This window comes from Lissotriton helveticus, chromosome 4_1, assembly GCF_964261635.1.
Source record: "Lissotriton helveticus chromosome 4_1, aLisHel1.1, whole genome shotgun sequence".
NCBI lineage: Eukaryota > Metazoa > Chordata > Amphibia > Caudata > Salamandridae > Lissotriton > Lissotriton helveticus.
This window is the reverse complement of record NC_136063.1, coordinates 2,124,682,233-2,124,697,106: the sequence shown is the minus strand read 5'-3', so window position 1 is coordinate 2,124,697,106 and position 14,874 is coordinate 2,124,682,233. Positions and strand designations below refer to the sequence as shown.

At 43.8% G+C, this 14,874-nt stretch overlaps 1 protein-coding gene across 1 annotated transcript in view; it reads left to right on the top strand.

The window, feature by feature from the left end:
• The window catches only part of LHFPL1 (LHFPL tetraspan subfamily member 1), a 269,752-nt gene extending 255,978 nt beyond the window's left edge, over positions 1 to 13,774 (top strand). The window contains exon 4 of the mRNA XM_078688816.1: positions 10,111 to 13,774. Coding sequence (XP_078544942.1) covers positions 10,111 to 10,229 — 119 coding nt within the window. The 3' untranslated portion in view covers positions 10,230 to 13,774. The remainder of the gene's footprint in view (positions 1 to 10,110) is intronic.
• Positions 13,775 to 14,874: the final 1,100 nt, after the last annotated feature.

Below are 14,874 nucleotides of genomic sequence, written 5' to 3'. Positions count from 1 at the left end.
AATACAAAAGGGCACCCGGGAAACTGATGCTCAATGCAACTTCTTTTCCCATGTCCACATGCCATTAATTGCACAAGTCTATAGCAGGATCTGACCTTTGAATTTTTTTTATGCTAGAAGAGGCTTCATTTTCTGAAATTTTGACCTGTTGCAAGCAATTTGCTGATATATCTGGATCGTAGAACTGTGGCATACAAGTGTGGTCATTCTTGTATGGTTTACGTGTGAAAGTAACATTTTTATTACAGGCGGTTTGCAGGGCATGGTTGGCGCAGGTCAAAACTGTGGTGCCTGTTTTCCTAAAAAAAACAGATTGCCTAGTGATGGCAGTATGAGGGCACTACAGGCATATGCACAAAGCTTCAAACCGCAAAAATACTTTTACATATGTTCAAAGCACAAATTGCAATTTGTGTTTGTGATTCGGTATTTGGAAGGGGTATTTTTTGGGCATCCATTCCAAATTTGAATGGGATGTGTTAATGTTTTACAACCAAATTCCTGTTCCAGCGGGACTCCTTCCTCTTTGAAAATGGATTTTTTTTTTTTTAGAGCAAGTAGTGTCCCAGCGGACCAACGCATACTCTTAAAAAAAGAAAGCTTCAAAGTTTCACTTTTTTCTTTTTAAACGCATCACATTTTTCGTTCAGGAAAAGGGGCTGTATTTAAAAGAAAGAAAGATTGCTTTATTCAAAAGCAATCACAACATGGAGGTCTGCTGACCTCAGTAGTTCACCATGTCTGTGATGGCTATCATTAATAATGGGCTGTAAACTGCACCTTACCTCATTAATATTCATGAGGTAGGTCGATTTTATTCACATGGCCCATAGTGCAGTTCTTGAAAATTACATGCAGATTTTCTCTATATGCATTTCCAAATGAAGAAATATTAACGTTTTGGTTTGCCTTTTAATATATATATGCTCTTCGTCATTTCGACTACTACATGAAACAAATACTGTACCAGCAGAGGGCACCAAAGAAAAACTTTAAAAGGTCACAGAAAATATAAACTAGGCTCCTGATTAGACAGAATCAGAGGCTTGCACCTCTATATAACACACCAATACTGAGGAATTACTAATGCATAATTTGCGACATGGTGGAAAATCCAGCAAAAGATAGTGATGCAGCAGTCACATTAGCACAAATTATTCTTTTTACCCATTGAACTGATACTTTTCCGACGGGAAGCTCGTTTCCTGAGACCTCGAGGAAATATTGGAATTTTTGCACCATTTCCCTACCCTGGCAAGCATTTACTCTTCACCGAAGAAGTTTTGTCTCCATTTACAAGATTGAAAGTTTTCAGGTTCGGACATTTTCTGAGCCCTCCAAGGTTGAAAGTTACTTACAAAATATTTAAAAATTGATGTACAAAATGATGTTCACTGCAAAAAGTAATACCACCTCCTATAATGTCCATGTTCTCTGTCCGTGTTCTTCCATTTGTACGCTTACACAATCCACCACACCGTAAACTATATTTTTGTGTGTGGAGATGGACCAGTTTCGTATCTTGTGACTATGAAGATCACTGTTGACTATTTTATTGAAACTGGGAGGTCGGAATAGAAGAGCCTGAAGCCCAGGAGGGGCAGGCACTATTAACCAGGAGATGCCACTGCCAAGAAGTGGTAAAGTTAGTTTGCTTTCTGTTTGTCAGGAGAAACCTGTACGACCAAAACATTCACCAGTATGGCTATGCACACTGGCACAGCTGAGGACTACTTGCTGTGCTATCTGTGCAAGAAACTCATCGTTGAAAATAACTTTGAATTTCTCTGCTCTGTATTAAAATTCGGTATCTCGGTTTTATGGTATTTATTTTTTTAACATTTCTGTCTGTATTTATCCATATTTTTTTGGGTCATTTTATATGTATTTATCCACATTTTATTTTGTCACAAGCAAAAAAAAGACACTGCAGCTAATATTTTTTCACATTTATTTAAATAGGCAATGTGCGCTTCGTTGTTATAGGTTTAGATAGATTTGTGTAGATGGGTAAATGGGTTACTGCTTCTAACAAAGAGATCCTTTTGTTACTTGCAGTTAATACATTGCAATCCTTCTAATATAGCACAGTGAGCTATGAAGAACCCTGTAATCTGCACTGTCTAATGTAATAAATCCTGCACATATGATTTATTGTCAATATATAATGTGTGACGTGAAGTGCTGAGCTGTGTGCATTTGTTTTCCCTCAATTGCTTTTAGGTGTACGTCTCTACTCCCCCCCCACCCTGCCCCTTCATAGCTCCCTGCCAGGATACTTAAATAAAAGGAGGCCTGATGGCCCCTTAACTTCAACTTTTGTTATGGGCTTAGCTGAAATCACATAAGCCCTCTCCCAACCTGCACTCTCGTCTTCACCTCGCAAACATCAGCAATATTAAAAACATATTTATTGCCATTTTTCCCTTTCTATTTATAAATACAGACAAAGGAAAAATATTTATCCGTCTGTATTTATATGAAAAATTCAATTTAAATGTAAAACCGGGATTCTTAATTAAAATCCACAGTAATGTCCAGTTACCTGACAACTTCATGCCGTGACTCTGTATGAAACTGCATTTTTGGACTTTCATTAACCCACCCGATGCATTCTAGAAGAAATAGACACTAGTCTCATTAATTGAGGAAATTTAACTTAAATACTTAGGCCCAGATTTATAAAATATTCACCCAACACAATGTAGCAAGCCACCTTATTTAACATTATATGGTGCATTCCTGCTCTCTGCCTGTGCTGGCGACAAACTGCTGCCTAGTGCCAGCGCAGGTACCCTTGCACAATTGTGCAAGGATGGCTGCGTTGTAGGCAGGATTGGTTTTGTGCAGGAAGGGACACCTTCCGGCACAAACACAATCCTCTTGGCTTTTTCCGCTTTCTGTATGAGCTGCATGATGCAGCACACGTAGAAAGAGGACAAACCAAGGAGAAATAAACACATTTCGCCTCCAGCCATACCTATTGGCTGTTGAACCTGGCCCTTTTTGCAGGGTCTCCCCCAGAATTTTGCCTTCACTCCCCTCCTTTGCTGAACCCGTTTTTGTTGGCATTTAGGACTATGCACACTTTACTGCTGCTAAATGTGCTTGTGTTTTCTCCCTACAACATGGTAAAATTGGCACCTTTAATTTACTTATAAGTTCCTAGTAAATAGTACTACATGTACCCAGTTCCTGTAAATTAAAAGCTACTAGTGAGACTGCAGCAGTCTTTGTGCCACCCACTAAGTAGTGGGATTGCAAAGCACCTCATTAAATTAACCATGTAATCAACCCAGCCTCATCTAACTGGAGTATAGGGCTGAGATATTACTTCTGGAAATACGGAAAAGCATGTATAACATTATCAATTCTCACCCCACACAAAGATGTAAATGCATAAAAAAAGTTTATATATGAAAATCAACAGTATAAATACATTATTTTCATATGGTCGCTCCAGAAAAATGATTGATGAAAATAGTGCTCAGAAAAAGAGCTTGTGCATGGAATTTAAGCAAAAAAGGAAGTAGACTAATTACATATATAATATTCATTACAGATAAGCATGTCTGTTACATTTATTATACAACATAAGTATGATCTCATTGGGAAACAGTAATTGTTTCAATCATAATTGCCCCTTTGTGGACCAACTATCCAATCCTGGCTGTGCAAAATGTCGATGTTTCAACCTGGCGAAAGGGGGGAACGGCCGCGTCCATGTTAGTCAGAGAGATACTCTGTAACAGACGGAGAGCTGAAGGTGATTCATTAATTAAGGGGCCTCCGTCTACACGCAAATCTATGTAGATCCACTGTGGTATTCCTCATGATCATATACTTAAGTCTTTCTACAAGGGCACTCAATACAAGGGTTTGATTAGATCCCCTTCGGTAGAGGAGCCGGTTTGCATTCATCACCTATATGATCAATTCTGCAGATCACTCACCAGGTGATTGACATTTCCAGGTTGCTCCCCATTCGTTCAGTCACCCAGTCCTGATAAAGACCTACTGTTGAGGTTGACAGCCTGATTCATCAAGCTAAATAGCGCCCGCAATCGCTGCGAAAATGCAATTGCGGGCGCAATGTCCGTAATCGGCATTCAACATCAAGTCGCAAATACATAATAGCGAATTCGCTATAATAATCGCAGAATCCCGGTAGGAGAGCATTAGCGAATCGGAAAATGCGACTAACCACCGATCCTGGGAAAAAAATAGCGAATTCGCTATACAATCGCAATCGGTATTCAAGAAAAATCGCAAATAGCGAAAAATCAAAAAATCGCAGTTTGCGCCGCGCAAATTAAGGACAACTCTAAGCAGGTGGTAACCATAAAAGCCATTCAAATTTTTTTTCAAAAAACTGTTGGCCAATCAGTAACAGGTTCAGGCCTGACCAATCACACATAAGGACAATCAGCAGCAGCATTAGGAGTTCCACAATGCCTGGAATGTACATGGTCGTCAGGCGGTGAAGGCTACAGCGAGCAGCACGGAGGAGAGGCCAGAACCAGGAGAGGATATTCCGCCAGCGGGTCACCTTGCTGGGCCAAACCAGGGAGCAGATATATGCTAAATACAGGCTGAATGGGGAAATGATCATGTAGCTCATACACGACCTTGACCCCCTGATGCAGCACCCAACAAGGCGTACCAATGCGGTGCCTACACATGTGCAGGTATTGTGTAGCCTGCACCTCCTGGCCTCTGGGAGCTTCCAGGGGATAGTAGCGGCTACTGGGGGGATATCCCAGCCCACCATGTCACGCTGCCTCAAGACTTTTGTTGACGCTATGCTTACCCAGCTACACCGACACATCACATTTCCCACCAGCCAACAGGAATTGGACTTGACAAAGCTACAATTCTACAATGTAGCCCATTTTCCACACGTACTCGGATGCATAGACTGTACGCACGTTGCCATCTGCTCACCAGCTGCCACGGAGTATATGTTCCGCAATCGCAAGTCGTACCACTCCCTCAACATACAGATGGTCTGCAATGCCAAGACTTACATCACTGACATTGTGGCCCAGTACCCAGGGAGTACCCATGACTCCTATATATTTTGGCACAGCGGCCTCCACACACGACTGGCCAGGGGAGACTTTGGGGAAGGACACCTACTTGGTAAGTACACTTTGTCGACAATGTCACATTGCTATGAAGTAGCAGCGCAGCACAGGCACTCACCCTCTTCTCCTCTCATTCAGGTGACAGTGGCTACGCCCTCCGTGATTACCTCCTCACCCCATACCTCAACCCTGCTACACCCCAGCAACGGCGCTACAATGTTGCACATATTCGGACTAGGAATTGTATAGAAAGGACATTTGACCTGCTCAAGAGCAGGTTCCGCATACTGCACAAGACAGGTGGGGCCATGTATTACAGTCCTGCAATGTGCTGCCGCATTGTGGCTGTCTGCCCAATACTCCATAACATTGCAACCAAGCGCAGGATACCTGTCGACATCTCTGGCAGTGAATCTGAAGGGGACGACCGGCCACCTGCACATGCGCGCCATGCACGCGGGGAGAATCCAGCTGAAGGCCACAGACGTTGCAACCACATCACACTGAACAGTTTCTAAAGCACCCTCTTCCCTCACCCCACAAATCACAAATGCATGCAAAAATTAATAATGACACTACGCCAATGTGTGCTGCTAAAATAAATATTATTGTTTCATTCACAATAATGGTACCACTTTAAATGTTGTCATTGCTAACAGTATTTCAGCATACTGCTGTGTGAAAGGACAGGGCAGGCTTATACTCAGCCTGTGCCTGTAAGAGTCAAAAGAAGTCATGTGCGCCTCCTGCGCGTACCACCCAAGCGCCTCTGTGGCTCATCCTCATCCAAGGCACGTGCAGCTGCTGTGGGCCTGGTGCTGCGCCTGAGTGCCCCTACGTGTGAGGCAGAGTGGCTGCTCACACTCGATGTCCCCTCACTGGCATCATCACCCCCAACAGTGGCAGGTAGAGCAGGAGGGTATAGAGCTGTCACGGCACTGGTCAGGTGCTCAAGGACCCTGGCCACATCCTCGCAGCACTGGATGAGCTGCTGCTGCTGCGCAAGGGACCGCCGCGACAACTGTGATGTGGCATTGCTTATGATGTAATTGGACCTGGTGTAGGCGGTCAGCCGGGTCAATAGCTGCCGGTGGCGGCGGCGTGCTGCGTTGCGCTGCGATGTATTTGCAGCAGTGCTGGCCTCCATGGCTGCAGTCATGCGGGCCATACCCTCCCCCACACCTGCCATGGCTGCAGTCATGCTGGCCATTCCCTCCCCCACACCTTCCATGGCTGCCGTCATGCGGTCCATCCGGTCCCCCACTCCGGCAACATTGCGCCCAATGTTGTACAGCTGTAGCTGTATGGCACCTTGCTGGCGTGCTTGCAGCTGATGTATACGGAGCATGCGTCTTTCCACGCTCACTCTCACTAGCTTCTGTCCATTCCCCCTCCTGCTGATAGGTGCATTGGTCTGCAGGCGAGGCCTGCCACGCATGCTCTGCTGGCCTGACACAGTGGGTGGCCGCTGTGTTGCCGCTGTCGCAGGCCCTGATGTTGAAGCACCAGCTGCTGGTGGTGTCACGGCAGGCGTTGTTGGTGCGGCAGGGGCTGGAGGCACCCTGGTGGTGGACCTGGCTGCGGGAGTAGTTGCTGGGCCAGACGCAGGAGGCACCCTGGTGGTGGACCTGGCTGCGGGAGTAGCTGCTGCACCAGACGCTGGAGGCACACTGGTGGTGGACCTGGCTGCGGGAGTAGCTGCTGCGCCAGACGCTGGAGGCACACTGGTGGTGGACCTGGCTGCGGGAGTAGCTGCTGCGCCAGACGCTGGAGGCACACTGGTGGTGGACCTGGCTGCGGGAGTAGCTGCTGGGGCAGGGGCTGGTGGCTGTGTATGTTGCGGCACCTCCTCCTCATCCTGTGCCTCCTCATCTATTTGCAGCCTCTCGCTGTCGCTGCTGTCTGCACCACCTGTGAGGGGAAGTGGACCTTCATTAGTTGCATGTATCTGTCACACGTGCAGTTGCTACATGCATGCTGGGTGACATTCCCTGACTGGCTATGGCTTTGCGTACTTTGGAACCTGTCTGGCTGCATTGTGGTACATCTACATTGTCGCAACACTACATGTCCCACAATGCTTCAGGGCATTACCTGATGTGGAACGATGGCATGACTATGGAACAATATGGGAGGCTAATTGGTCATGGTCATTCAAAGGGGACAGGGTTGCAGTCGCATTCCACTTACCTTGGTTGTCTTGGGTGGGGCGGGATGAGTCCAGATGAGTCACTTCGATGACCGCCTCTGTCTCCAGGGTGTTCTCTACTTGGTCCTCCATGGGGGTGTTTGGAGGGACTGTAGGTTCTCCCCCTCCAGTGCCCGATGACTCTCCAAGGCGCTCAGCCACCCTCTCTTTGGCACGACCTCGCAGGTCGTACCAGCGTTTTTTGAGTTCGTCCAGTGACCTATCAGCCACACCCACAGAGTTCACCGTGGACGCTATACCCTGCCAGATCCTGCATTTTTCCTGTTCCGCCACCCTCCTAGAGTCCTTCCCAAACAGTTTTGAGTGGTTGGCCACCACCCCTTCTATTAAATGCTCCAGCTCCTGCTAAGAGAATTTTAACTTTCTCTTCCGCCCTGTGGTGTTGCTGGGCCCAGGAACTGCATCCTCAGACATTGCAGCACTGTAATTTCTGGCTTGGATCAAAACAGAATTGCAGGAGCTCTACCAGTTGCTGACTCGAGGTCTGCCTCACTGTGGTGAATGGGGGTGGGCCCTGGCTGCTTCCTGGTTGTGATGTCATCGCTGTGCTCGACATGCGACTTCCCGTTTTCCCGATCTCGCGCTATTTGCTGTCCCGCTATTGCCGAAATCGCTATTAGAGAATTCGCTATTCCGACACGGATGTAGCCGGTAATAGCGTATTTTATGCGATTTTCGATAATCGCACCGATATTAGCGCCCGCGTGCGATTCGCTTTAATTTCTCTAAATTTTTCATGAATACCGTTTTGCGTGTCCCTGATAGCGAGTCGCTATTAATCGCTATTAGGGCCACGCAAAACGTCCCGTTGATGAATCAGGCTGTTAGATTGGCCCTTCCCCTCTTTAGCCGAGAATTCATAATGTTATAAATGCCCTCCTGTGTTTTCAGAAGTAATATCTCACCCCTATCCCCGAAGTAGATGCGGTTGGTTTGGATAAATGAAATTAGGATAAGTTAATTCATTTAGCTTTGTCCTTTCTGATGTTCTTTCTGATTGGACCACTGATGTTACATCTTTCTAAAAGTGGCATTTTTAAAACTGTAATGACAAATTCGACTTTACCATAAAATAGGATTTATCATTACAGTTCAAGGGATAGTAAATAGAGCTACTTTCATCCAACAAGAAATGACAAATTATTAGATGTAACAAGGAATCCCCCATTGTTAGTCTATGGGGAGGAGCAGGCCTCATCGTAGTGAAAAGCAAATTTGGGAGTTTTTTCCCTACCAGGACATGTAAAACTTAAAAGTACATGCCCTCCCTTTTTACACAGCACCTTGCCATATGGGCTACCTAGGGCCTACCATAGGGGTGATTTATATGTAATAAAAGGGGAGTCTAAAGATTCGCAAGGGGTTTTAAATGCCAATTTGACATGGCAGTAGAACTGCACAAACAGGCTGTGTAGTGGCAGGTCTAAGACTTGTTTAAAGGGCTACATAAGTGGGCAGCACAATCAGTGCTACAGGCCCACACACAACATTTAATTTACATGCCTTGGGGACATGCACTTTACTAGGGACTTATGAGTAATATTAAATATGCCAAATGTGGATAAACCAATGTTACCATGTTTAGGGGAGTGAGCACATGTACTTTAGCTCTGGTACGCAGTTGTAAAGTGCCCTGGGTCCTACAACCAACAAACACAGTTCAGTGAAAAGTGAGGCAAACAGGCAAATTGTTTGGGCGAAGACCACCCTAAGGCTGACAGGTCTAACAGCCAACCACTGATAGCTTGAGCCAGGCTTGAGCCTGGCTCAGCTCAAGGTCCTATTAGAACATCAAGCTCATGACGAACCAAGCTTTCATGTGGCTTCTACCTGTTTTTCTCCCTTTACGCAGGATGTGGTCCAGTGCCGCTAACATTAGAACTGGGAAATCAGATTTGAGTCTCGTCGGCTCAACATCCTCCTATTCCAGGCAAATCTCTTAATCTGCCTCGCCCTAAAAATGAACTGTGACCTTGTGTAATGTAACTGGCATTCATGAAAAGGGCAGTCAAGTTTGCGTTATACAAAAACTGCAGAAAAAAGCACAAAGATTTAAAACCAAATAGATACCAATTTAGTGGCTGATTTGTACAATGTGAAACCAGAAAACCTGGACAATTTGTGGCTTATCTACCTAACTTGTGTGATCTTAGGCAAATTTTTTATTTTACCAAAACTCCTTTTTCTTCCACTATTGCGAATGAAGGCACATTCAAATACGTGAAATAAAAATACCTGTTGTACAAAAAACTATTGTGTTTGATTTAATAGACTATAACGTTGCTTTATAATAATCTGTCTTGCCCCTTAGTTCACTAATGTTCACTAATGTTTAAAAAGTATCACTTTTAGTAAGTACTTCTAAGTGCAGTGCTATAATGTGACGTGTGAATGTCAAAACATCCACATGTTAAAGAAATTCAATTTTTTTTAAATGTTAAGAGATTTTATCATATTTTATGTGATGTTTGTTGTATGACATACATAACAATATTTTCAGGGCTGAGCTCGTGAGCAGGCTCTAAGAGTCAAGCCAGACCCTTTACTGGCCTCTGGCTCAGCTCTTCCTGTTAATGTGTTGGCTCACCCACCTTTAATTGACAATGTCAAAAAGCTTGCGGCCCAAACCAGACCAATTGGCTTGCCAATGCTTGTTTAAAAACTAGAAGTGAGTAACACATTATGCTCTTAGAACATTTGTGTCTATTGACTGTTGAGAATTAAACGCTGAAATACATGTATCTACATAAAGGGGAGCATTTTCAGATCAGTGAGGTCTGATTTTATTTATTATTTTTCCCTTTCTGCACTCAGGGACGTGTCAGCTTGGCTGGGCGTATTACTGCACCGGCGGCGGAGCTGCGGCTGCCATGCTGATCTGCACTTGGCTCTCCTGTTTCGCTGGGAAGAATTCCAAGCCATCGTGTTACTGAAGCAGCAAATCACTCAAGAAAGAGGCCATGAGATACACAGCGACATTGTCTTGACCGAGCTACATGCTGTACCCATCTGTTCACTCCACAAATGTGATAGATTAGGAATATTGCCATGTGCTCCACTCCACGTCTGTCATAGTATTGACATATGTCATCAAGCCCACTCTGACATTGGCCCATTATTTTGAGAGAACACAAAGTGTTATGAAATTATTTAGCATACAAGAAAAGAGGTTATGCAATGTGACCAACTGGGGGAGCCTTGAACATATGTTTACAAAAAGTTAATTTGAATTTTTGCAGCTAGCAGATAGTATCTTATGTGTTTGTTTACACAATACCATGCCACATCCTGCCCCCATGGTACTGGTGGAGTGTAGCTATCTGAAGCTAAAGCTCTTAGTCCATTGGTTGTATGGACATTTGATAGTCGACTTGAAGCGTTGTAGGGAGATAACGTCAGAAATATCTTTCCATTTCTGTGAAATCAGTATGAATCCACAGAGAAGACGAAGAGTCCTCTACTTCAACCATAAAAGTTTATTTTAAAACATGACTCCAACTGTTACATATCCAGAGAAAGGAACAGATTTCAAAGCTATAACAATATAGTTTGGAGACTAAAATATGTCAGTAAGTTAGGTCATAATAAGATGAGTTACAAACTATTAACAGCCACAATACAGAGGAAACAGATTGATGCAATCAGGTGTTCCATAAGATGTTTTCTTTTTGTAGTCTAACCACAAGCTAAAACGAAAAACTCTAAAGGGGATTGCTAAAGGGGAGCAAAGAAGGTGTCAGCATGAGGTCAGGCTTCAGTAGGAGTTCAAGAAGAGTGCTCAGCATGAAACTTTACACTCAGAGAAGCCCAGAAGAGACAGATCTGTTCCCTCTTGAAGTCATATTGAAGTTTGTCTAACTCGCTATGAAATACCAATTCAAAGTACAACCAAGAGTTGCCAGAACATCCTTAGCTCACCACCACTGAGGGCTAGTCCCGTAACAGCGTTGGAGGTGAGTCGACATAGTCCCTAAGTTCCCCATCTCCATACAGTCAGGTACACATCTATTGACCTTGGATGTTGCATCCATCTGATGCAAGTGAGCATGAGGCCTTCTTTCAACATCACTGCTCTGCCTTTGTTGCCAACTTTCTTCTCCCAGGCCTCACTATCAGCAGTCTAATACATAACAATAAGTCTTTCTCTAACTAACGAGAAGTGCAATATCGTGCCTGCAGAGGAAAGAAAATAGCCTAATTGCAGTGTTAAGGCAAACAATTTCATCTGAGGCCTAATGTCAAGCTAAGTTAAGAATCAAAATGGATGCACATTACAGTATTAGATCACTTGAAGCAAACAATCATTTTTAAACATGAATATGTAATAAATATGATTATATCAGTCAATAGATCAACCTAATATATGAACTCTTAGTGACTGGAATGGTTGAATATTATTAATGCATTTAAATGTACTACATGTTGAAGCTAAACCACACATTGAATTTAAATGTTGTATACAAGCATATAAATATATATACATGACGAGTACAGGGTGGAGCCTAAAGTGATGCTGCTCCAAAACGTAAGGTCACTAGATACTGAAATTGTACTTTAACACACAACAATCACACACCTGTGAAGAACTTTGCTAGACAATCTTTATTCCTACTATTTTTCATCCGTCATTCGCACAAGAACAATCTCTTTGAGGCACTCTGGAGGTACCAAGATCACCTGGAGTGGTAAGGAGTTTAGGGTCAATCGTTCAGTGTACATTTTCATGAGGCACTCGGGAAACCAATTGGATTCAGATGGAGGATAGTGTGAATCATTCACATTCAGTGTCAGATTCTTTAAGGAACTCTTGAATTACCTAAACCCCTACGATTCAAGACATCTGTGACCATGCCTTCTGCACAGAAAACGGTTTAAGCCACACCACTGCCATCTCCTAGGAAACCTCTCAATAACCATAGCAAAGAATCGTCTAAAGACACCGCAATAGCACATGAAAATAGGCACTTATAAAGCGCACAGCTACACCACAGTGTGTTCCGACGCTAAAGGACGACCAACTGACAGACAACCAAAGCCCAAAACCTACCCGTCCAAGGAGAATTATTGCTGGAACAGCCAGGTTTTTAGCTGTCTGCTGAAAGAGAACAGTTCCTGGACCTGCCTAAGATGAAGCGGCAGGCAGTTCCATGAGTGGCAGCCAGTACTTAAAAAGAGCGACTGCCAGCCCGAGAACAGGCACATTTAGGAATAAGCATCATGTGGCTGCATCCGGGACAGTGTTAAACCTTTATTTCACAAGGCAAGGCGTCCCAAGATAAGGTACAAGACAATATCCCAAATTACAGTTAATTTAAGAGAGGACAGAATCGATAGGTGTATTCTTCTGCAGAGTAAAACATTTTGAAAGAATTATTACAAAATTCAAAAGGGTACACTACAGAAATTATATATTGCAAATGCATAAAGTTGTTGTGCGGTATGGTGAACCATCCACTATCAGTTTCTTTGAGGCACTGTCGGCTACCTAGATCATCTTGATTCAGAGAGAAGCAAGGGGAAATCGACCAATACCCGTTTCCTCAAAGCATCATCAGGTTAGAAATTTGACATAGATTCAAGTAGAGTCTAGGGTGAATCAACAAACCAGTTTTCTCTGGCTACTTAGGGTTACCTAAATAACTAGGATTCCGAGGGAGGCTAGGTTGAATCTACCAAGATCAATTTTCTTGGGGGCACCCGGGACTACTTAGTTCAGCATGATTCAGTGGAAGTCGAGAGTAAGTTAACCAGTATAATTTTCCTTGGGGCACTCTCGGGTTACCTACTTCACTAGCATTCAGTGGGAGTCCGTGGTGAATGAACTAGTATCAGTTTCTTCGAGGCACTGTCAGATTACCAAGATCACCAGGATTCACACCAATGGGTGAATCAAGCAATATCAGTCTGCACGAGGCACTCTGGGTTTAACTAGATCACCATAATTTAGAGAAAGACTAAGGTGAATCAACCACTATGATTTTCTTTGAGGCACTCACATGTTACGTAGATGACCAAGATTCAGAGGAAGGCTTGGGTGAATCACAAAGCATCTCTTTTCTTGAGGCAAAATTGGGTTACCTTGGTTACCTTGGAGTGAAATAGAGGCTTTAGTTGGTGAATATGTCTTCCAATGTATCCCATGTACCTTGTTTGACACTTTCTCCAAATCTATCACTTGCTATGACAATCCCTCTAACCAACTTTAAAAAGCAGATCAGAAGACTTTGCAGTCCTTCTCTCTTTGATATTTGCCTATGCCCTGATCAACGAGTATTCCATGAATCGGTGAGAACTACAAAATCTATTAACTATACGACAATGACAGCTTATTTTGCTGGCACAACTACTGGAATCATGTAGGATATAAGGGGGGTAGCCTTGTAGCAAGATGCAACTCTCCAAAAATACCTAATATTATAAGTCTGCTTGGATATGGTACATAAAGCAAAGGGATCAATAAATGAATCCTGTTATAAAATGATCTCTTAAATCTTTTTTATAAGGAATACGCAGGCGGCTTTAGGCTTTTTGGGGTATTCCCAGACCACTGTAAACTGCACCTTAGTTCAGTACAGCACTGCTGCATAACGTATCCAAGAAATAATGCCAAAGCGCGTGACCAAAGCAAACATTTTAATGAAACAGGGAAAATCAATTTGAAAGAAAGTTAAATTTTGACTTAGAGTACATGATTATATTGTAAAATGGCTTACATTTTCAGCAATGGAAACCAGTTCTTGCAAAGAGGCATTTCAATCCCAGACACTTGACTAGATTCTCTGTTTTTAACCACTCCTGGCACAGACTGTTTGACCATTTCTGAAACTTAGATTTTCACTGCAGTCTTGGCTACAATTCTGCATTCTGATTTTGGGGTGACTCTCAGAGCACAGATATATAGTACCACTCATACTTTCTGTGTTACAGGTAAACACCCACCGCAACATCCATGAAACACCTTTTTGATGTAGAGGAAGGAGGCAAAGCAGCGACTTGCACTGCTTTGCCTCAATCCATAGCTACAAGGCAATTAAAAGCCACATAGGGTAACTTTCCGTGGCCTTGTAGATATGGCTAAGCCCTGTGCACCAGCGGACTGTAAAAAAAAAGTGATTTCGTGGCTGCGCACATGGCTTGTAAATGTAATGTAATGTAAAACATACTTATATAGCGCATACTGTCACCCAAAGGGTATCCTGGCGCTTTGACCCCATTTACATCACAAGCAGAGAGGGATCACACATCCCTAGGAAAAAGATGGGACTTCAGCCCCTTTTTAAAAAGAGACAGTTCGTTAAGATTCCTTAAGGAAAGTGGAAGAGAGTTCCACAGTTTAGCAGCAGTGAAGCCAAATGAGCGGCCACCCATCCGTGTCCTCAGAATTCGGGGAACTACCGCCAGATAAGCAGAAGAAGAGCGTAGTAGTCTGGCTGCCGAATACCATTTAAATAAATTCTGAAGTGCAATAGGCCCCAGACCATGAAGTGCTCTGAAGACAATACAAGAAGCCTTAAAGCAGATCCGCTGATGTATAGGCAGCCAATGAAGGTCCCTAAGTGCCAAGGAAGACGAAGCACA